At 42.7% G+C, this 22,689-nt stretch overlaps 1 protein-coding gene across 2 annotated transcripts in view; it reads right to left on the reverse strand.

Moving 5' to 3' along the window:
- AGBL1 (AGBL carboxypeptidase 1) overlaps positions 1-22,689 on the reverse strand; it is an 858,541-nt gene that overhangs the window by 647,027 nt on the left and 188,825 nt on the right. For both annotated transcript variants that reach the window (XM_040493719.1, XM_040493718.1), the window contains exons 16-17: positions 21,590-21,734; positions 8,097-8,250 (exon numbers count right to left, since the gene is read on the reverse strand). In XM_040493719.1, the coding sequence (XP_040349653.1) occupies positions 8,097-8,250; positions 21,590-21,734 (299 nt within the window). The remainder of the gene's footprint in view (positions 1-8,096; positions 8,251-21,589; positions 21,735-22,689) is intronic.

Here is a 22,689-nt window from a genome sequence, read left to right on the forward strand (position 1 = left end):
CACACACACACAGTGAGTCTGATTCTAGTCTAACTGCATAAAACCTCTTCTGTGTCAAGTTCTAGGTCACCTAACTTCCCCTCACCCTGGACTTCAGCTCCACATGACTGCCACAAAACTTTCTTCCAAAACAAGTCTGATCTTGTCATTTCTTAAATCCTATGAGCCCATTATTGCCTTCAGGAGACACTTCCTAACATGAAAAATAAGGGCCTTAACCACTTAGCCCAAATCACCTTTCTCATCTATCATCAGATTCCATAATCAACCTACAGTCCTGTAGTCCTGGTGCCCTGAGATTTCCACAGCGTTAGGTCCAGGCCCCCCAGCCTCTGCAAATGCTGTTTTTCTACTGGAGAAGATACTCCCCTATTTCTCTGCATGTGCCAGTCTGACTTCAAGATATAGATCAAATAGCACTCAAAATCAGTTTTATCACTATACAGTGGGCATAATTATTCTCTTCCTCAACTCCCAAGGGAACTATGAGGACCAAGTGATATTAAGTAAAAACTTTGTAAGACCAAAGGACTTATGTGGTAGGGAATAAGCAAAGCTATTCAACTATAAGGTTTTACAGTCTTCCCCACTCCCTCCAACTGGCCTTGGAAGGAGGAAGATTCATTCATAGTCTTCCTTTTTGTGGACTGATGAGGCACACATGGGAAGCCTCAAAGAGATATTCAACCAGTCAAAATGCCATAGAGTTTTGAGGGTTTGTACTGAAAAAGGAGGGGTTACCTACTATTTATGTATGTGCAGACTGATAACAGTCAGAAAGATGAGGACACTTGTGGATGGTTTGGATGTGTTTTATATATTCCCTGTCATGTCTTCTTAAGAGAGATACAAATAGTTCTTCAAATGGTTTGGGGTTTCCTTTTTTTTTTTTTTTTTTTTTTTTTAAAAGAAACACTATGTGTGAGCCCTGGGAAGCTGTGGTGGTGGAGTGAGATCACCTCACATCCAGAGCCATACAAAGGTTACGCTCTGCCCTTTTAGGGTATGATAAATGCAGGGTGGAGGGGTCTCCAATTGCAAGTTTTTATTTTATTTTGTTTTGCAATTCCAATTATTTAATTTTGAGAAAGAGAGCAGAGGCACTCGAGTAGGGGAGGGGCAGAGAGAGAGGGAGAGAGAATCCATGCTGTCAGCCCAGAGCCCGATGCGGCACTCGATCCCACAAACCATTGAGATCATGACCTGAGCTGAAATTAAGAGTCAGATGCTTAACCAACTGAGCCACCCAGGCGCCACTTTAGGTTTCTGGCTGAGGTTTCTGTGAAAGCCATGTCACTATAAGACCACCATGCAGATGGGATTTAAATAGCTCCCCCCTGTGGGTGTAAGTCCCCCTTTGATCCCACCACACAGGCAAATGGTCTCTTGTCTCTGCTTGCAATGCACTTTGTTTATCCCCCTGTTCTGGTATACCTTGCTGTATCACAATGTCCTGTTAACATGACTTCCACATACACACACATACCTTCCCTGGAGAATGCGAGTGCCTCAACAAGGATTAAATAATATTTACCTTGATATTCCTAATATCTTCCATGCTTCCTAGCCTTGGTTGCCTGGAGAGATGCAAATCCCAGGACAAGGAAAAGGCACAGCTCACTTTCTCCAATTCTAATTCCTCTTATTAAAAGTGTCCACAGAGAGAAGTCTTTATGTCCTTGTAGCCCCTTTGTTAGTTCTAATATTCGTCAGAAGTCCACGCTTTACAGAAAAGGAAAATAAGAGGTTTTCACCAGGTGACAAGGGGTCTGAGGTCTAGGGCCACCTCAGCCAGCGAGGGTCTCTAGACAGGTCCGGCCATGCCCCGAGCTTCAGTTCCTCAACTGACGGATTTGGGCTCGATGATCTTTATGGATATTTAAGCTCTAAAATTCAGGGCTCCCTTAGTAATACTGGGCCCTACATGCCTCTGGCAGGGGGCCGCGATGGGGGTGGAGGCCAAAAGTAAACAAAGAAACAGAAAACTCTAGAAGTGAGAGGTGCTCACTTCACTAGAGTTTCTGTTTTCTTTGGACCACTTCCGTCGCTTCTCGATCTCCTCAGCAGAAAGCTCTGCTCTTCATTCCTGATCAGGTGTCTCCAGGACAGACAAAGGCAAAACGATTTGCAAAGAAGCCAAAAGGGGAATTCTGTAACTGTGTATTTTTCCACTCCGTTCTAATTTAAAACCACTTACAAGTGACAACTCCCAACCTGAGGCAGGTGCCTCCTGGTAGCTCATTATACCCTGGGGACCCCATGTAAATCTTTTTTTCTGAGAACAGCTATTGTCTTCCAAGGAAAAGCTTTTAGCATAATGGCAGGCTGAATAGAACATTGCTTTTGTGAGAATATTGTTAAGAAAAAGAAAAAGAGAAAGGTATTCTTTAGTAACTACAAATGTAGCTTCCTGCCTCCCCCACCTCAGGCCTCCTGGAAAGAACTGTGTGTGAGCCCCTGTGGTAGAGTGATGTCACCTCACCTCCCGAGACATACAAAGGTTATGCTCTGCTCTTTTAGGGTATGATAAATGCAGGGTGGAGGTGTCTCCAATTGCAAAAATAGCAGGTCCACCCCCTCCCATCCACCTTTGTTGTCTCCTGACTTCTCACAAGTCAGTGAGTCAGGCGGTGACGAGTCACTTCAAGAATGAGAGTTTCTAATAAGAGAACGGCATTTTCCCTCAGAAGATGCCCACAAATGAATTCCTCCTCTCAGGTAACTCTTGAGAACAGTCAAGACAATATTGTTACAGGGGGAAATATGTCCAAAGGGAGAAAAATAATTGGCAATAAAGCCCCCGAAAAAAAATGAACCATCCATCACAGAGATGTAGCCCCCCAAACTAAAAAGGGACCCAACTTCCTCAGGACTGAAATGGGGATTTAGAATATGAGGTTATGGGGGACGTGTGGAGAAAATGGAAGTCAACAAAATGGCGGTGGGCTTTAATAAGCAGCATGTCCTGTCTGTGTGCCTTTCTGGGGAATATCCCAGGGAAGGGCAGATCCCTAAGGAGGGGGCCACCCTGGAACTCTGGGCTAGAGGCCTGGGGTCTCTTCGCTGAGCCACCACTTACCACCCTGGTGGGTGCAAGCTGGTTATTTACCTTTAGTGAGCCTTAACTTTGCTGTCTGCAATATGGGGAGAATGACAAGAGTCTGTGAGAGCACACTTAGCCCTTCTGCAAGAAGCAGAAAGGAGGCCTGGTTTAGGGGGATGGCTGAGCCTCAGAGACCCCAGAACCATTCTCCTCTCTGGGCTTCTCGCCCTCATCCACTGGGGTTTGAGTAAACAATGACCTTCAGTTCATGGGGTGCCTGGGTGGCTCAGTCGGTTACACGTCTGACTCTTAGTCATGATCTCACAGTTCGTGAGTTCAAGCCCCACATCGGGCTCTGTGCCCCTCTGCCCCTCCCCCATTTGTGCACACATTCATTCTCTTTCTCTCTCTCTCTCAAAATAAACATTAAAAAAACAAATGACCTTCAGTTCAAATCCAAAAAGCAAACAACACACACACACACACACACACACCCCATCCCTGATAAGCACATAAACTTCAGAAAATATGAGTTCTCAACTCTCTACTTAGAAGTTGCATATTCCGAGCATCTACTAAAGTACCTATTAACATATAACGTAATAAGGATTTAGCCATGCAAAGTATAATCATGCCAGAACACCATTAGCCAATGGAGCCTAGTCCCAGAAAGCACTAGAAACGACTTCCTGGATCAACCTTGCCTTCCAAACCTATCCCCAGACCTGCTCAGGTGATGCCTTCTGCTCCAAACTGATGGAGCCCCCACTCCATTCTCCTGGACACTGTTCACTCCTCACTCACGCTCTGCTCTCCAAATCCCAAAGGTCTGGGGTTCCTTTGACATCTGGAATCCTTCCAGTCAGGAAGGGCCTGGACCTGCTAATTCCCAGATACCTCATCCACCAGGAGCCTAAAGCTAGAATGAGCTGTATGTCCTTTTGTAATGGCTCCTTTGATCGTCAGTTTCTCATCAAGCCTGTCTCCTCCGTAATGATTTCAGGGACAATCTCTCAGAGAACAACCCTGCTCATTGTCCCACTGAAAAGGGCAGACAGTGACTTTGCTCTTGGAGCTCTGCCAGCATTTTGGCTCTGAGGGCTCAGATCTCAAAGTGTAAAGTGAGTCTCTCTGGGGACCACTGTCAGCACCCATCCTCAATTCTCCAGACACCCGTAAAAGATCCACCAGGGAAACTGGGCTACCACTAAGCTGAAAATATAGTTATCAAGAAAATAAGGCTAATTATATCCAGGAAAATACCTTTTTATTTATTTCTAAAAATTTTTTTAATGTTTTTATACATTTTTGAGAGAGAGAGAGAGAGAGAGAGAACATGAGTGGGGGGAAAGGGCAGAGAGAGAGAGACAGACAGAATCTGAAGTAGGCTCCAGGCTCTGGGCTGTCAGCACAGAGCCCAACGTGGGACTCGAACTGATGAACGCGAGATCATGACCTGAGCTGAAGTCGGATGCTTAACTGACTGAGCCACCCAGGTGCCCCTATTTTTTAAAGTTTTTTAATGTTTATTTATTTCTGAGAGACAGAGAGAGCACAGCAGGGGAGGGGCAGGGAGAGAGGAAGACAGAATCCAAAGCAGGCTCCAGGCTCCGAGCTGTCAGCACAGAGCCCAACATGGGGCTCAAACCCATAAAGCATGAGCTCATCACCTGGGCTGAAGTCAGACACTCAACTGACTGAGCCACCCAGGAGCCCTGGAAAATATCTTTTTAAAAAAAATGCTTTCGAAACATACATCAAATCACATTATCCTTCTAGGAGACTCTCTGGAGCCCAGACCCCTGGAAGGAGCAAAAGTAATCAATAAATTGTCCTTGATAATCTCTAGTCCGGGACTTTTGGACCAGGGAACCAGTCTCAAGCAAGGGACCTACCTTCTCCCTGGGCCCCAGAGCCATGCTGTTACGTCGTAGGTTTCTGAAAGAAGACCAAAGCGATAACCCTACACGGAGGAAAGAACATGTTCCGGTGCACAAAATACCTCCTTATGAGGAGTGAGGGTCAGCCACTGCACTAGAAACTGGCCAAATCCCAGCTAGATACTCTGAAACTGGCCTGGCCCCGGGGAGGGAGGAAGAGGGTGAGACCACTCAAATTCACCTGGATGGAGGCCTGCAGGCAGGAGAGCCTTGAGCTCCTTTGCTATTTTCTCATTCTAAAACAATGCATCACATTTTGTGGTTGAAAGGAAGTTAAGTGGTTTTATTACTGATTTACAGACATGGTTAATTGCAATTTAGAGGGTAGGTGGTATTTATATTGTGCTGGATATTTCCTTTCTCAGAAACACAACATGGCATGTATCTGTATATACGTATCACAACCTGCTGAGAAAATTGCTTCTTCTGCAGCCCAGAATCCGTAGCCCATAGTCTGAGACTATTCCCAGCACTGCAGCCCAACCACGCAATCTCCACTCTGTACGGGGATCTGAGGAGTCTGAATCTTCTCCCCCCACCCCCACCCCCGCCTTCCTGCCACAGCATCTGAAACATCCACCATGGAAAGGCTTACACTGCGTTGGGAAAGCAAAATGAAATTCACCGTGAGCCGGAAGAGGGTAATACATCTAGTTGTGGTCCACTCAGTGTGACTTGCTTTAACAACTAAGCTGGCTTCTAATAATGTGAGGACACAAGACAGCGAGGAGGGAAAGTTCTGGTTTTGAGTGGAACCTGAATGTAATGCTGAACACCTGCTTCAATGACAGTGTTCGGACATCTGTTGGGTGTATGGACTCTGCAATCAGAGTAACAGAATCCGAAACCTGGCACCACCATGGACCAGGGTAGTTAACTGCCCTTAGCCCCATTTACCTCAACTGTAAAATGGATGACTTCAACCACCATCACAAAAGATACCAACCAGCTGCATCGTCCATACAAATAAGACTCCGTACAGGCACCTGGGTGGCTCAGCTGGTTAAACTTTCGACTTTGGCTCCAGTCATGATCTCGCGGTTCGTGAGTTCAAGCCCCACATCAGGCTCTGTGCTGACAGCTCAGAGCCTGGAGCCTACTTCGGATTCTGTGTCTCCCTCTCTCTCTGACCCTCCCCCCCACCTCTCAAAAATGAATAAACTTCAAAAAAAATTTTTTAAGAAAAATGAAAAGATAAAGACTCTGCACTACCAAAGTAGGTTACAACTCATCTTGCATGACTTGGCAACAGAAGATGCTAGCATGATCAGGACACTAGCTTCTGTCACATTTTTGCTGATGACCTCAGATTAGTCCCAGGCCTGGCTCCAGAATTTGCAGGGCCCGCAAAATGAAAATGCAGACCCCCATGTTCAAAACCTTTTAAAGACGTGAAACAAAGTCCATGGCCCTTCTAAGCATGGGCTCTGAGCGACTGTGCAGCCGGCACACCTATGAAGAATAGCTCTCATTAGTCTTTTCTCATTGAGCACAGCCCTGGCTTCCTCAGGGTCCAGCTCGAGGACTGTCACTTGCAAGTCTATCGTGTCAAAAGGAAAGTGAACAGCATGCTTTCCACCATCACATGGGTCTTCCCCATGCCTGCCTGGGCTACCTCTTGAGATGAACAACAGCTGACATATCCGCACATGTTGAAGAGAGAAAACTGTAATGACACACGAGAGAATGCACTTAGGATCTCTAATCTTATGCCGCAGACAGAAACCAGCCTCCTTTGATTCATATAAAGGTGCTTAAAGGTGCTTTAAGATTTCTTTTTTTTTTTTAACTGAACTATTTTAGAGTGTCAAATTATTCAGGGACCTTTGCCGTGTCTCCAATCCTCTCCTTAAAGCAGGAATGATCTTTCTAGTTATGACACCAACCAAAGCACCTGTGTCAGCATATGAAAAACTGAGAGAGCAGAGGCAATCCATCCCATAATCAGACATTGGGTCCTGCCCAGCTCCTATTTAGAAACTGACACTTCAGAACACAGGCTCACATAAATCCACTTTCTTACATAAATTATTGTTTGGCCAAGGTTGCACTAGAAAAACTGCCGTCTCTAACTTCCAAGAACGGCTCACATGCGAGTGGAGGACTCCGTGACTGTTACAGAAACTGCTCTTAAATTCATAAAACACGTAACAGAAGTTTTTGGAAAATCCCTTATTATTCATGAAAGCCTTTTAGGGCTTCATTAATTCAGATGGGATAATCAGTTGTTGATTAGCCAGGTTGTTAAGCATCCATTGTCAGATGTTGATGGGGTGTGAGAAATTACATTTTGCATCCACCAAAGAGTCACCTGAACACAGTTAGCACTTCATCAGGTAAGGTTGCATCTTCTGGGGATAAATTGGCCAGATCTGTACTCCCCAGTCTTTTCTTTCATCTCGCAAGGTTTTCTGTATTGCAAAGCCCTCCTCATTCTGTTTGGTGGTTTATCTTGCCTATCTAAGGTCTAAAATATGTCAGAAGCCAACTTTGAAAGCTAACTGGTTACAGGTAAGTCAGATTTGTGGTCAGGGCTCTAATGTTACAGGGGCACTTGTGTGTGTGTGTGTGTGTGTGTGTGTGTGTGTGCGCACGTGCACATCTGCATGTGTTGGTTTGGTCTGACGGTTCTTGGCTAGAGCCTCTTCCATATTGTCAGCCCTTCAGATCCAAATGGTGTTCAAGTCCTCAAGAGGATTCTTCAGCAAGGGCTCCATCCACTTCCTTCCTTCCCGGCCCTTGTCTGGCCGTGGGAGCAGTATAAAGGCAGTGAGCATTGGGGAGGACAGGCCCTGGATTCAAGGTTGGAAAATGTGACTCCAGTACTGGTTCTGTTTTAGGAGAGGAAGTGACTGTCACCAGTAAACTGTTCTCAATTCCAGCAAGCCTTCATCTCCCTGACAATTTTCAGTTTATTTTTTTCTCCCTTTAACAGAGCAACATTAACATTTATTCTTTGTGCTGTGCCAAGAGTTGGAAATGCATTTCTATAAACATAAACTGGTCCTCAGACCTTATGGAGCTTCTGATCTGAGGGACAGGAAGCTTCCAAGGCTGTGAGGACACCCCATAATCACCAAATCTTCAAAGGAGGTTGTTTGTTTTTTACTCACGGAACTGTTCCAGGTGGTCAGCACTATCGGACTCGGGCATGGCTGTGATGGTCACCAATGGACATGAATTCCCTCCCAGAGTCTGGCAGAGAACATCCTGGCGGAAGTATACTTGCTTGGGGTTCACGCTTTTTTCCAGGATGTCAAGGTGAGTCTGGAGCAGAGACGAGGCAGAAGTGATTGTTATTCATGAAATATTTTTGACAACCACAATAGAAAACAGCAGCAAAGCTTATATTCATGTAACTCCCTACAGGCTGGAAGTACTTTTGTTTACTTAATGTGCGCGATATTGGGCATTAAGTGATTAAAAAGGGGGCTATTCCTACTAGCTAGGAGTTCAGGGAAGCTGAACAGGAAACAGTTTCTGCACATGTCTGCACCAAGGATATCTGTTTCCGAGTGGTACTGAAAGCAAGAGGGCAGGGCAGACAGCAAGCCTCTCATCACTAAGGCATATAAAGAATGTAGCCGCCACGAAAATAGAGCACACCCAGGGCACTATGAGACAGAGAGCTGCAGCGGCACAAGGAACATAAAGAGCATTGTGACCCATCGGAGGACAGTACAAAGCACAATCCAGGGTGGAATTTGAGGTGAAGAGAACAATGACCCAGTAGTGATTAATTTTCCCTACCCTACCTTCCCATTCAAACACTCATTTAAAACACAGAAAGACACAGAAATGGAATAGTCATCGAAACTAAGACTCTTGGTCAACAATCTTTAAGACCTCTGACCATATTTTTGCCAGCTCGAACTGTGGGACTAATCAGAAAGAGGTGAAGAGACTTCCTCCCATCCACACAACGTAACCTGACAACGGCGACATAGTAACCTCAGTAACCAGAGGGAGAAGCTGTCCCCTTCAGCACAAGACCATCAGTGTACAAAAATTATCCTTCCAGCTGAAAAGCTCAAGTTTTCACCACAATCAAGTTGGCATCATGGCCAAGGAGAAACTGCCCACCTTGTTCTTTTGAGAAATAACAAAAGAACATGATAATAACATGAAACAAATATGAATCCTATGAAAATATGTATAAAATATTCATAAAATATATTATTAAAAGGGAGTAGTACTGGGGCGCCTGGGTGGCGCAGTCGGTTAAGCGTCCGACTTCAGCCAGGTCACGATCTCGCGGTCCGTGAGTTCGAGCCCCGCGTCAGGCTCTGGGCTGATGGCTCAGAGCCTGGAGCCAGTTTCCGATTCTGTGTCTCCCTCTCTCTCTGCCCCTCCCCCGTTCATGCTCTGTCTCTCTCTGTCCCAAAAATAAATAAATGTTGAAAAAAATAAAAATAAAAAAAATAAATAAATAAATAAAAGGGAGTAGTACCTTCAAAAGTAAAGGGTGTGTTTGTGTGAAAAGCATGCACTGTGGAAGTGGTAGGCAGACAAGTGGCTCCCCCAAAGATCCATGCTCTAATCTCTGGAATCTATAAATATGTTACCTTCCTCAGCAAAAGGGACTTTGCAGATATATTAAGGATTAAGTTCTACTTGAGATACAGATTTTCTACTGCATTATTCAGCTAGGGCCAATCTAATCACAAATACTTAAAAGCAGGGAACTTCTCCCATCTGCAGAAAGCCAGAGACAGCAGCACGAGGACTCAGGCTGTCATTGCTGGCTTTGAAGATGGAGGAAGCGGGTCAAAAGCCAAGGAACATGATGTCCTCAAAGAGCTAGAAAAGGATTCTTCTCCAAGAGCCTCCAGAAGGAACATAACCCCAACACCTTGATTTTGTCCTACTGAGACCCATGTTGAACTTCTAACCTAAGAGCTATAAAGTAAAATAAAACAAAAGCTTATTATTTGAGCCACCAAGTTTGGGACAATTCGTTAGAGTAGCAACAGAAAATTAATATACAAATAAAGAAGAAAAAGACTTGTCTAAATTAAGTAAAAATTTTAGCATCTGCGTAAAAGTAGACTAAAACCTATTGTACCCCATTGAAATATCTTGAGTTGCAAGGAGAAAGAAAAAGTCCAAAGGAAAGAAAAGATTACCAGATGACTCAGTATGACCTTTCCTCTAGCCTTAGGAATAGCTGAAAATGTGACCCTGAGTCATACTTTCTTTACAACTGAAACCCCAAATCATCTACCTCCACATAGCCTACTGACTTTATTATCCCCTGTCTGCCTCAACATAACTTTACTAGTCTAGGAAAGTCTTGCCCAGGAAAATATAAATCACAAATAAATGTATTGTTCATTCCAGGAACATCTCATCAACTCTTCAACAGAAAGCCACAACTGATTCTTTGATTCAAGATGCATGGAGACCCTGTCCTCATGATTCTTGCCTTACAGTGTCCCCCAATCTTAAACCACTGTGTCATGATCTTTACCCAATGCTAATCAAGCCCCCACATTTAAAAAAAATTATTTATTTGAGAAAGAGTACATATGCACACACCAAGTGGGGAAACGGCAGAGAGAGAGGGAGAGAGAGAATCCCAAGCAGGCTCCATTCCGTCAGTGAAGAGCCTTAAGCAGGGCTCTAATCTACAAATGTGAGATTATGATCTGAGCCAAAATCAAGAGCCGGCGCTCAACCAATTGAGCGACTCAGGTGCCCCTGAATAACCTTCTTTTAACAAGATTTAAAGACCTAATAAACATCTCACCTTTTCCCTACCCCTTCTGAGATATTATCAAGACCCTGTCACATTCTTCCTTGTGAAGTATATTAGTTTTCTCTCGCTGCTATAACAAATTGCCACAAATTTAGTGGGCTAAGGCAACACAAATTTATTGCCTTATAGTTCTGGAGGTCAGAAGTCCAAAATGGACCTTACTGGGCAAAAGTCAAGGTGTTGGGAGAATTACACTCCTTCTGGAGGCTCTAGAGAATAATTCATTTCCTTGCCTTTACCAGAATCTAGAGGTCACCTGTGTTCCTTGCCTCATGGTGCCCTCCTCCATCTCCAAAGCCAGGGATCCATAATTCCCACGTCTGCTTTCATGGTCACATCCCCTCCTCTGACCCTGACTCTTCTGTCTCATTCCATCATGTTTAAGGACCCTTGTGATTACACTGGACCCAACCTGATAATCTAGGACAATCTCCCCATCTCAAGACCCTTAACTCAATTACACCTGCAAAATCTCTTGTACTCCATAAAGTAACATCATCACAAGTTTCAGGGATTAAGATGAGAACACCTTTGGCAGTTGGGGTGGGGGGAGCCATTATTCTGCCCAACACACAAAGGAAGCAATAAACTCAGATTACTCTTAGAAACAGGTTGCTCTGGTGATATTTCTGGGACCAGAATTTGACACAGTATTAAGTAAAAGAATTAGAAGGAGCATGTCTATCCCAGATTCAAGAGAAGAATTCAACTGAGGTCCATGTACCCAACCAAACCTTTGTACTTCATTCCTGTGATTGTTCATTGAGTAAAGAGTACCACGTATTTTTGAGATGCCCTGAGCTGTTGACAGGGAGACAGTCACACCCCCCAGAGGAGACAAGGTAAGTAACAAAGTGTACATACACAAACACACGTAAACCAAAAGGTCTATGCAGATAGCTAGGTATGAACATGGAAGAAACCCTAGGGTTGATGGTTTTCCTAGGCTATGATCAGCTTCATCTCTCAAGACCACACATGTCCCTAGTTAAGAGTGACTAGGGCAAAAGCAGCCATGCCTGGAGTCTAGAGACCTTCGCTGAGCCCTTTCTGTGTATGTTGTGTGGTTGTTTGTGTCCTTCTCAAGGATGAGTCAGCTTAGCTCTGGTAAAGCCTAGTCTTGTGTGTTTGCCAATCTAACTAAAATCAACACCACTGCACCTTATTGGGAAGAATGGGGGGTTGCACCCTACAATGAAGATTATTTTTAAGTAGTAGGCATGTGCATTTGTGTGTGTGTGTGTGTGTGTGTGTGTAGATAAACCTATAAATGTACATAAATGTACATGCAAACAATTATCCTTGGGTCTTACTTCCTTCTGCAACACTAGATGCCAGAGGAAAAGGATTACTGCTTAGTGTTTGACAGTAGAAAGGATTGTTACCCAGTGAACCTACAACCAGCCAAGTATTTGCTCACGTGCATATGTGGTACATTCACATGTGCAAAAGCTCGAAAGCACATCACCTTATCTTTCCTGAAAATAATAACTGGAAGACATACCGCCCCAAAATCAAACTAAGAAATGATATAATAGGACAGTCCAGTTACACAAGGCTTGAGTCTACACAACAATTGAAATATGGTTACTACGTAATACAAACATAAAAGACAAATATAATAATACAAATATAAAATAATAATACAATTACATGAAGCAAATATAAATACAATACAAATGTAAATATATACAAATATAATAATGCCACCATAAAATAATTATATAGGGAGAAAATACAGATTATCAAATCTTAATAATATCATCTGATTCTAAAATTAAATTAAAAAGAGATGTGCAAGGGAAGAATTAAGTAAAACAAAATATGAACTTTTTAAACTTTCAGACATAGTGATATTATATAATCTTTAAAAATGGAAAGGTAATATATCGAGATGACTAACGGGGTAGGCTCTTGCGTCAAACTGCCTAGGATCAAATTTGGGCTGTGGGTTCTGGAAAAGTTATGTAAATTCTGTATTAGCCTCTTTGTGACTCAGTTTTCTCATCTTTCAAATGTGTATAAAAATACCCACCTCAACCAGTGGTTGCTACTTAACCATATGCTGTATGTGAAAAGTGCCTGTCACATAGGAAACACTCAATTTTACTTGTTATTTCTGATAGAGAAGTAAAAGTTCAAATATGTTTTTATTATTAATTTATTGGTCTATTTTTTTTTAATTTGAGGAAGAGAGCATGTGAGCAGGGGAGGGAGGGAGGGAGGGAGAGAATTCCCAATAGGCTCCATGCTCAACACAGAGCCCAAAGTAAGGCTTGATACCATGACCCTGGGATCATGACCTGAGCCAAATTCAAGAGTCAGACGCTCAACCAACTGAGTCACCCAGACAGCCCCAAATATGTTTAAGAACAAAAAGGGAAACACTAGTTGAATTATAAACACTAAAGAGAAAAAAAATATGAGAGAAAATATGGTCGGTCCATGTTGTATAAGAAAGAGACAGTGGGGAGGGAAAAAGAGAGAGAAAAAGAGGAAGGAAGGACAGAAGGAAGAAAGAAAGGAATGAAAGAAAGAAGGGGAAGGGAAGGAAGGAAGGAAGGGAGAATGGGAGAGGAAGGGAAGGAGGGAGGGAGGGAGGAAAGAAGTAAAAAAGGAAGGGAACAAGGGAGACAGAAAGAAAAGCAAAGAAGCATGGAAAATAGCATAAAATAAAAGTGACAGAAGGAACACCAAAAATTGTTATAAGTAAAGATTAAACATCCTTATTAAGTGACAAAACCTTTCAGATTCATTTTTTTAAATCCCATTGCATACTGTATATAAGAAGTACTTTCAGAGAAAGAAAAAAATACATAATGTGTATGAAAACACTCCTAAATTATCTATTTTGTTCGCCTCCACTAAAATATTTTAGGACAGAAATACTGAAACGTAAAGAATAAGCAAACATAAATTAAAGCAGGCACGGTGATAGTAATATATGACAAAGTCATATTTAAGACCAAGTACATTAAAAGGGATTTAAAAACCTTATTTTGATAAAGGGCAAAATTCACAATGAACATATAAAACTCATAAATCTTAAGAATCAAGTAACATAGACTGAAATATATAATGCAAAAACAGAAGAAGGAGAAAAATAGTACAATGAGTGGGAGAGTCTTTAAGAAAGCGTTGAATACATCACTTCCACAAAAATAATGATATACAGCATTTGAACAATACTGTTTTTATAGGTAAATGTCAAATTTTGTCTTTACAGAGAGCATTATTTTTTTCTTTTTCTCAAACATCCTCGGAACTGTAACTAAAATTAATCATATACAGGGCCTTTTAAAAATTCCCTAAATTGGGGTGCCTGAGTGGTTCAGCCATTTAAGCATCCAACTCCGGATTTTGGCTCAGGTTATGATATCATGGTTTGTGAGTTCGAGCCCCATGTCAGGCTCTGTGCTGACAGAGCACAGCCTGCTTGGGATTCTCTCTCTCCCTCCCTGTCTGCTCCTTCCATGTCTCTCTCTCTCTCTCAAAATAAATAAATAAACTCTAAAAAAATAATGTAAAAAATAGATACATAAAAATAATTTTTTAATTAAAAATAAAAATGCCCTACAGTTTCCCCCCAAAAGTAGAAATTGTACCAACTACATTATCTGACAATTCAATGAAATTAGGCATATGTAAAAATGGTTTGAAATACAGCACAAGTCAAACTGTTAGGGAATAGAACAATATCCTCCTGAAAGAAGGCTCATGGAAGAAATTCATGTATGAAAAGGAAAATCAATATTAAATCAGTGTAATTAAAGTCCTGGTAAGAGAAATGGACATCTGGTCTCCTGGGAAAGATGGCACAGGACAAGAATGGAAATGTCCCTTTCAGAATGTCAGCCATGTCTTGCCATCCCAGTAAAGAGAAATTGTAGAAATTTAGTTAAAAGAATGAATACAGTTGTGAGTTCAGATGATACTCTCTGATCATAAACAAATTCTTCTAATCACTTTCATAAGTTGCTGGGTGAAAGCTGCTCCCAGTATTGGTTATTATTGAAATCTGGATGGAGCAAAACCCATCTCATGATTACTCTCAAGATTCCAGGCCCCCAAACTGGGAAAGCAATATTCTCTTCTGCAGCATCTCCCCAAAATGTGTTCTGCAGGACGTTACTAAGTGCTGGGGGGTGGGCAGGGAGGTGGAGGGACGGGAAATTCACAGCCAAAGCACCCAGAACATGGTGAATTAAAAGGATAACATTTTCATGGCTGCAGAACTTTTCAGATTCTTTAAAACAATATCATCCTGGGGCACCTGGATGGCTCAGTCGGTTAAGCGTCAAACTCTTGGTTTTGGCTCTGTCATAATCTCATGGTTTCGTGAGTTCAAGTCCTACACCAGGCTCTGCACTGGCAGCGTGGGGCCTGCTTGGGATTTTCTCTCTGCCTCTCTCTCTGCTCCTCCCCTACTTGTGCTGTCTCTATCTCTCTCAAAATAAATAAGTAAACTTGAAAAAAATAAAACACCAATATGCACTGTAAACTTAGAAGAAAAAGTAGCGAACAGTGTTTCATAAATTTATGTGACCAATAAATTCTTTTTCTCTAAAGATCACAGGATCCTGGAATGCTATAGAATATGCTTTGGAAAACATGGTCTTTGCTGAACTGCTTCTATGAGGAATTTTTTTTTTCGTTTGACATTTCATTATGGCTACAAGGGTCCTCATAGGCATGGGGGAGCCTTCTCAACACAAGAACTGACCATCGTTCTGCGATGTCACAATGTTACAAATGGGCCACAGCTCTTTGGTGTCTGATGCCAAATCTAAAAAAAAATAATAATAAAATCTAGATTTTATAAATCATGTCACCTGCTTCCCAAAGCAGATTTGGAGGCAGGTTGGTCTACTACAGAAGTCATCAAACACAATTGAGTGTGAAAGAAAAAAGTGAAAAAGAAGGGTACCTGGGTGGCTTAGTTGGTTAAGTGTCCAACTGTTGGTTTAGGCTCAGGTCACAATACCACAGTTCATGAGTTCAAGCCCCATGTCGGTCTCTGCGCTGCGAGTGCAGAGCCTGCTTCAGATCCTCCCTCTCCCTCTGCTCGCTTGCTCTCTCTCTCTCAAGATAAACTTTTTTAAAAAAGTAAAAACTAAAAGCACCATTGTGCCCATGAATACCGCCCTTCAAAACAGCATCACCTTACAGACAGCAGCTACACTAATGGTGAGCACTGCATAATGTACAGAGATGTCCAGTCACAATGTTGTATGATGAAGTTAATGTTGTGCGTCAACCATACTCAAATAACGATAACAACACTGTGGCCTTACCATGTCCCCCAGCAACAAATGCAGGAGGAAGCAAAATTTCAAAGTTTTCTTCTCCTATGAATTCTCTGTTAAATGTTTGATTATTCTATTTCCAGGATTAATAATATCACAACTCAACAATGCCTACCATCTTTTAGCTTAAGCTCATTTTCTTGTAACTGTAGTTTTTCATGCAACCATCTCCCCGAATCCCCTCATTGAAATCTCTGCCCTGTGCCACCTGTCCCCAAATATGTAACACGTCTACCCTTAGGGCATCATTCTGGCTCCAGTCATACAGAAGACTTCCAGAAGTAAACCACCTATACACTTCTGTGCGATTTCCTTTTGTAGAAATGGCTCTGTATTGTTCTCCAGAAAATGGTTTTGAGGTGAATGGTCCCATCTCGGATCCAGCAGGGCCACGTGTAATTGGACATGGCTGGGATAAATGATGAGAGAAACGGGGCTTCTGAATGCATGTGCCAACAACCAAGTATAATCACAGCCCCACAGAAGCCACAGGGGTGGGTTTCTTTACAAAAATGGGAATGAGTTCAAGGTAATTACGGGACCCCCTGAGTGGTTGTCTTCTTAGAAGAAAATCCTACCTCTCCATGAAAGACGCCAGGCTGATAAGGTAGGCTGCAGCCTTATGGGCGCCTCTCCACAGGAGTCTTCCGCTCCTCTTCTCCTTTAAGCTTCCAGAAAAGACTTCACTTGACCTCAGCAGGTTACCCCGCAATGGCTATTGATGAGGTGAGAAGTACCCGCACTGAAAATCGTTCATTAGTCATTGTTATCCCCTAAACAGCTGTACTCTCTGTGCCCCTAATTCAGAAGAAAGCTCACCCCTAAGGAGATGGCCTATTTTATTTGTATACAGACTAGTTCTCAGTTGTCACTTAAATACACTCATCGGAGACTGGAAGGTCTCTCAGCACAAGAGAAGGAGAGATGACATGTATAAGCTAAATAAGATCCAGACAGCCTGCTGCAGGAGGGCTCTAATGGGCTCTGTCCAACTGCCCCAGCCCGCCAGTGCCTCTCTCTCTACATTAAACGGACTTGCTTTTTAAATTTTTTTTTTCAACGTTTATTTATTTTTGGGATAGAGACAGACAGAGCATGAACGGGGGCGGGGCAGAGAGAGAGGGAGACACAGAATCGGAAACAGGCTCCAGGCTCTGAGCCATCAGCCCAGAGCCTGACGCGGGGCTCGAACTCACGGACCGCGAGATCGTGACCTGGCTGAAGTCGGACGCTTAACCGACTGCACCACCCAGGCGCCCCAGTAAACGGACTTGCTTTAAGAAGGAAGAGAAATGCTTTGTCTCTAGGTGTCTGCTCATAGATTTGCTGATTAGAAAGAAAACATGAATTTCAGATCCTTTTCCCTTTAAAAATAAACGAGGTTATGTTACTTATGATTTGGAAAAGAGAGTAAAAAATAATCACTTTAATCAACTACCCTAAGACAACCATAAGTAGCCTTGGCATTTATTTCTTTGGGGTCTTTTATTTGGATTTTTTACATAATTTTAATTTGATTATGTTATGGAATGGGTATCTTCCCATCAGCCCAATGGAGAAAATGATCACGCATCATTATCAAAAAGGGACTAAATGCCCTGATGCTTACCATCTAGTATTGCTTGCTACGCGCCCATACTTGGCTAACACCTTCCATGTATCAAGTAACTCAGCCTTCACAATAACCCACGTAGTAACTGCTTTTATATTCTGCACCCTTTTAAAAGACTGTGCAAATATATTCTAATTCTCTCTTTTCTTTCCTTCTCCCACTCTTTTTCTTACCCTACACTATACTCTATTTAACCTCTGAGAACAATGGTGGGAGCACCGGCCACCATACATGTGTATGTCTGGTGAAAAACCACGCTCAAACTTTTGGAAATTTAAGCTCTCCCAACATATGGACCCTACTTATGATCACCTTTTTATCTCTTGCCAACTCATACAGTTATAAATTCCCAGTGAGATCCTGCTTCCTTACCCTCTAAAATGTCGATCAGAAACTCTCTTGGGGCCCCATTGTCAGCCAATACTACTGGCTACCTAGGGGCAATACACAACATAATCCAGATACTGTAAAAAGTATTGTGAACACTTGAACCATCATTGCAATTATTGACAGCTTGATATGGATGATTAAAATAGAATTCCATTTGCTTGCTTCATAATTATATCATTATATTTCTTTCTTTTTGCTTTATTTTAATATTATAATTTGGACAATTATCCAACAGAGTTCCTGGCAAGCATTTGGAAGATATCAATTTGAAAGAACTAAATGCTAATTCTCTTATTATAAGAGAATAATAAAGTTTTTTAAATTGCAAAATTGTATTCATGTTGAAAAACATCCAATACACATGTCCTCCACTATAAAAATGTCTGTAATTATTAAACATACTCCATATTATAAGAGATTTACAAATTGTGAATTCCACATAGAAATGTATTTTCCACCCCTCAGCATAACCCCCAAGTAACATGCAGTTAATTCTGCCCTTGGGGTATCATTCACATTTAATTTATCACTGATCTGTTGGAAGAAAAACTATTTCTCCCTAGGATGTGTCCAAAAATAAAAATGACTAGTTTGTACTATGGAATGTACTCATTGTGTCCAGGATGGGAGGAAGTAGATTTTAATAGAAGTCATAGAGTCAATTATTGTGTTAAACCTAGAGAGAACAAAGACCATGCATTATTGGAAATGTAAAACCCAAAAGTGACTATATGCACTTTTCACTTTCAGGTAACAGATGTCTTTCTTACTCTGTTCTACTCATTTAGGAGAAACGATAAAGTGTCCCTTTTCCTTTGTCTCTTTTTCATTAACTCTCCTCAAACTTCCCCAGCGGGAAAAGATTCCCAGTCAATAGGCTAAGCAACAAGCCAATAAGCATCAATTCACAAGATCTCTCTTTCGCTCTCATCAAGATCAAGTAACTGGGAGGGGAGGGGGTTCCTCTTTTCTTGTGTTTCTGTCCCCCACTCAAGACAAAATTATCTCCCCACCATTGACTACTGATTCCTAAGCTATTGGTTGATTGTAAACTTCAGACCCTGTGGTCTGACAGGAGCACAAAAGGTCAGTGGACCCTAAAGGCATAAGCTGTGACGTACAATAGTTGTAGTAGCTACGCTTTTATAGGTACACGCAACCACCACGTTGTGTGGTTGTACAATCTCTGATAGTTGGGTTCATGTCATCAACCCACGGTTTTTAGTTGAAACGCCTAGTGCCATGGATGTGGTACAGCTGGATAGTGTTGTTCCCCAAACACAGTCCCATTCTCATCTCAAGATGCTCTGACAGGTCCTGGTGAGGTGCCAGCTGGTTGATTCAAGACCTGACACTTTTTCAGGCAGGGCTTGACTGCATTTGGCATCTTACTTTAAGTTACACACTTCAAAACAACGTACAGGCACCTCACAAGAACCCATCAGAGCATCCTGGGATAAGAACAAGACTACGTTTGGGGCAAATGCATGGTTCAGTTGGTTAAGTGTCCAACTCTCAATTTCAGCATATGTCATGATCTCACGGTCTGTGAGTTCAAGCTCTGCACTGGGCTCTGCATTAATAGTGAGAAGCCTACTTGGATTTTCTCTCTCTTTGCCCCTCTCCTGCTCGCATTTTAAATACATACATACATACATACTTCAGGGAGAAAAAAAAAAAGAATGGGACTGTGTTTGGGGAACAACACTATCCCGCCGTACCACATCCATGGTACTTGGCATTGCAGATAAAAACCATGGGTTCGTGACTTGAACTCAACCATCGTACATTATACAATCATACAACTTGATAGTATGTGTGCCTGTAAAAGTGGACTGTGGTTGTACATCATAGCAGGGAAGGACACTGATCTGATCCCAGAATAGTTCTTCTGAGTTTCTCCTACACCTCTTCTATAGTCAAGTAGAAGGGCACAGGAATAGTCTTCAAAGGCTGGTGCTCTGTTCCCTGCTTGGCCACTAGCTAGATGTGGGGTGTCTAGGCCTCCATGTTTGCATCTACAAATGATAAGGGTGAATTAGACAATTTCCCAAACCCCTTCAAGCTCTCAAGTCTCATACTGACTGCCACCGAGAATCACATCAGAGTCTAAGATATTCCAACAAGTTTAAAGAATAGTGTCCAGGACCCATGGATTGTTCCCCCAATAGGAAAGGCAAACACACATGCAAAGAGGAATCCCCTTCCTCAGATGACTGTTCGCATGCAGAGCTTCTCAAGCAAGACAATAAATGCAACTGTTGAAGGGGCTCGTGAATCTTGCCTGCTCTAGGTCCCCAGAGGCAAAAAGCATGTTTTATAATAAACATAGCTTGTTACAGCATAGCTCGTGACGCACATTTCTTGGATTAACTTCTTGAGATCTCTAAGTGCGATACACAAATAATACTAGTTGTGTATCTTTTGCAATCTGGAAAATAGTAAAAATCTCTCTTTAGGCAAGACAACATATGGGGAGAAGGGCAGATACACTTTCCCGAAGCAGTTAGCCAAGTGGTTTAAGATATGCCTTCTCGATGGAGGAAAACTTTCATTTATACCTGAACATTTCTTTTGAAGGCAAGGATGTTCTTGGTTATTACCATTTCCAACTCCTTATCACAGCCTTATGATGAAAATGCTCATCCTTCAGGCTAAGTAGTAGATACACTTACACATAAAACACATATTATTATAAATCTGCTAATAACATTTTGCGTTAACACAGAGGATGAGAGTGCTTTATAGAAGATACTTTTAGCTCGTTAATCCTCAGGGGAGCCATGAAATTGCTGGGGGGAAAGGGACAGTTTGCCAACTTTTCCAAATGACATCAAAATCCATGGTTTCAGTAGTTTGCTCAAATTTGTCTATGGAAACTTTGTCAGAGCCTGACAGAATGCAGGGATGCTAACCTCAGGTTTGGACTGACGGACACCACAGTCCTCTCATAAACAGAATAAGGCCCTTGTCTACAGTGATTCGGCATTCATTTCGTCCACCCCTCTCGTGCACCCTGGATCCTTCCAGCACCTCCCGCCATGGGAGCCACTGACGAGAAAAGCCTAAGTTGCTGTTTGCTTGTGGGCGCAAGGAATGTCCCCTAGCTTCATCTTTACCCTTTCATCTTCTGCTTCCTTCCTCTCCATCGGGGGATGTCCTTCAAATCTGCCTCTCGGCTGACCTTATGGTTTTTACTCCCATTTCAACCTGATAATCTCACTCCAGTCTCATGACTGCATCCTTCTTAAAGACAGAGTCCCCTGTGAAATGGCCATGCCTCCTGCCCATGCCATGCCCACGAGGAGCACTGTGTGCTACTTGGGGCTTCAGAACATCACTGGTCATGCCCCCAGCCTCCTGCTCTGCCCAGGGAAGAAGATGGCACAGATATCAAGCCACCAAGTTAGGGACAGCAAAGCCTGGCTCCCCTAGGAAGGTAACAGCTTCCCAGGATGTCAGGGTCTCCTGAATGTTTCCAGGGAAACCTCAAAGAGCCTCTTCAGCCCGGCTGGGGTGCTACTGTCAAGAGGAAGTTACCATGAGGGCAGTATAGGTGTAGGGATAGTGGTAGGCCAGGTAGCAGGCGTCCTCATTGTGGGGGAAGTTGACCACAAAGGTGAGGGTATAAAAATGCTTCTGAGATGCTCCCCCTGTGACAGCAGTGCTCTGGCGGTAATGATTTCTAAAAGAGAAAGGAGAAGAGAGAAGATGAGGGAGAGGTTCCAGATGCTATAAACCTCTCATGTTATATACTGGCAAAATGTTCTTCACTTGAACCACTACGTGGGTGAAATTTAAAAAGCAGAGAAACTGCCGGGTCATGAGCCAAATCAGAGCGTCTAGGCAGGTCCATCTGTCTCCTGATTGTGACATACATGCCATGAGCCTTTCCTTGCTGTGTCTGAAAATGAAACCTATAGAGTCACTGAGCTACAAAATAGATATGTGAATAATTCTGAGTATCCTAAGGTGCTATGGCAGACATACACTTTATTGCTCCAATGTGGGTTCCCCAGGCCCCTGCCTCTCCCCAGATCCCATAGAGCACAGCCTGTCTTTCCCTTCTGCCCACCAAGTGAGTTTATTAGTAACCACTGCTACATATTGAGTTCCAACTCAACACTTAACACATATCACCTCATGTTATCCTTGCAACAGCCCATTCTGTGGGTGAAGAAACAAAAGCTTAGAAAAATTAATTTGTCAAAGGTTGCAAGGATAGCAAGTGGCCAATATGGGACTTGAACCCAGATCGGTCTGTCTGCAAAGCTTTGGTTCTTTCCACTATACAATACTTGCCTCCCAAAGGGATACATTTGTCACCCCAAATGTGGTTTGGCTTCTTATAGCTTCAGAGTACACATTTTCCTTTGTCAAAGATGAAGAACCAATTTTGATACTTCAGAGAACAGTATCAAAGTAAATTGCACCCAGCAGTACATTCCGAGCAATATTTTCCCCACACGCTGCCAGTTATGCCCGCGCCTTGCCTGTTGATGCTGAGACAGCTGTGCAGGCTTTCCTGAGAAATGTTATCATCAAGACCGCATTAAGATGCAAAATACACCCGGACACCAAAAGATGTAATCCCACCTTTGAACATTTACAATGTTGGCTTACTTGTCCGTTGGGCTTTT

The sequence above is a fragment of the Herpailurus yagouaroundi genome, unplaced genomic scaffold (assembly GCF_014898765.1).
Source record: "Herpailurus yagouaroundi ecotype Mexico unplaced genomic scaffold, PumYag 185, whole genome shotgun sequence".
Lineage (NCBI taxonomy): Eukaryota > Metazoa > Chordata > Mammalia > Carnivora > Felidae > Herpailurus > Herpailurus yagouaroundi.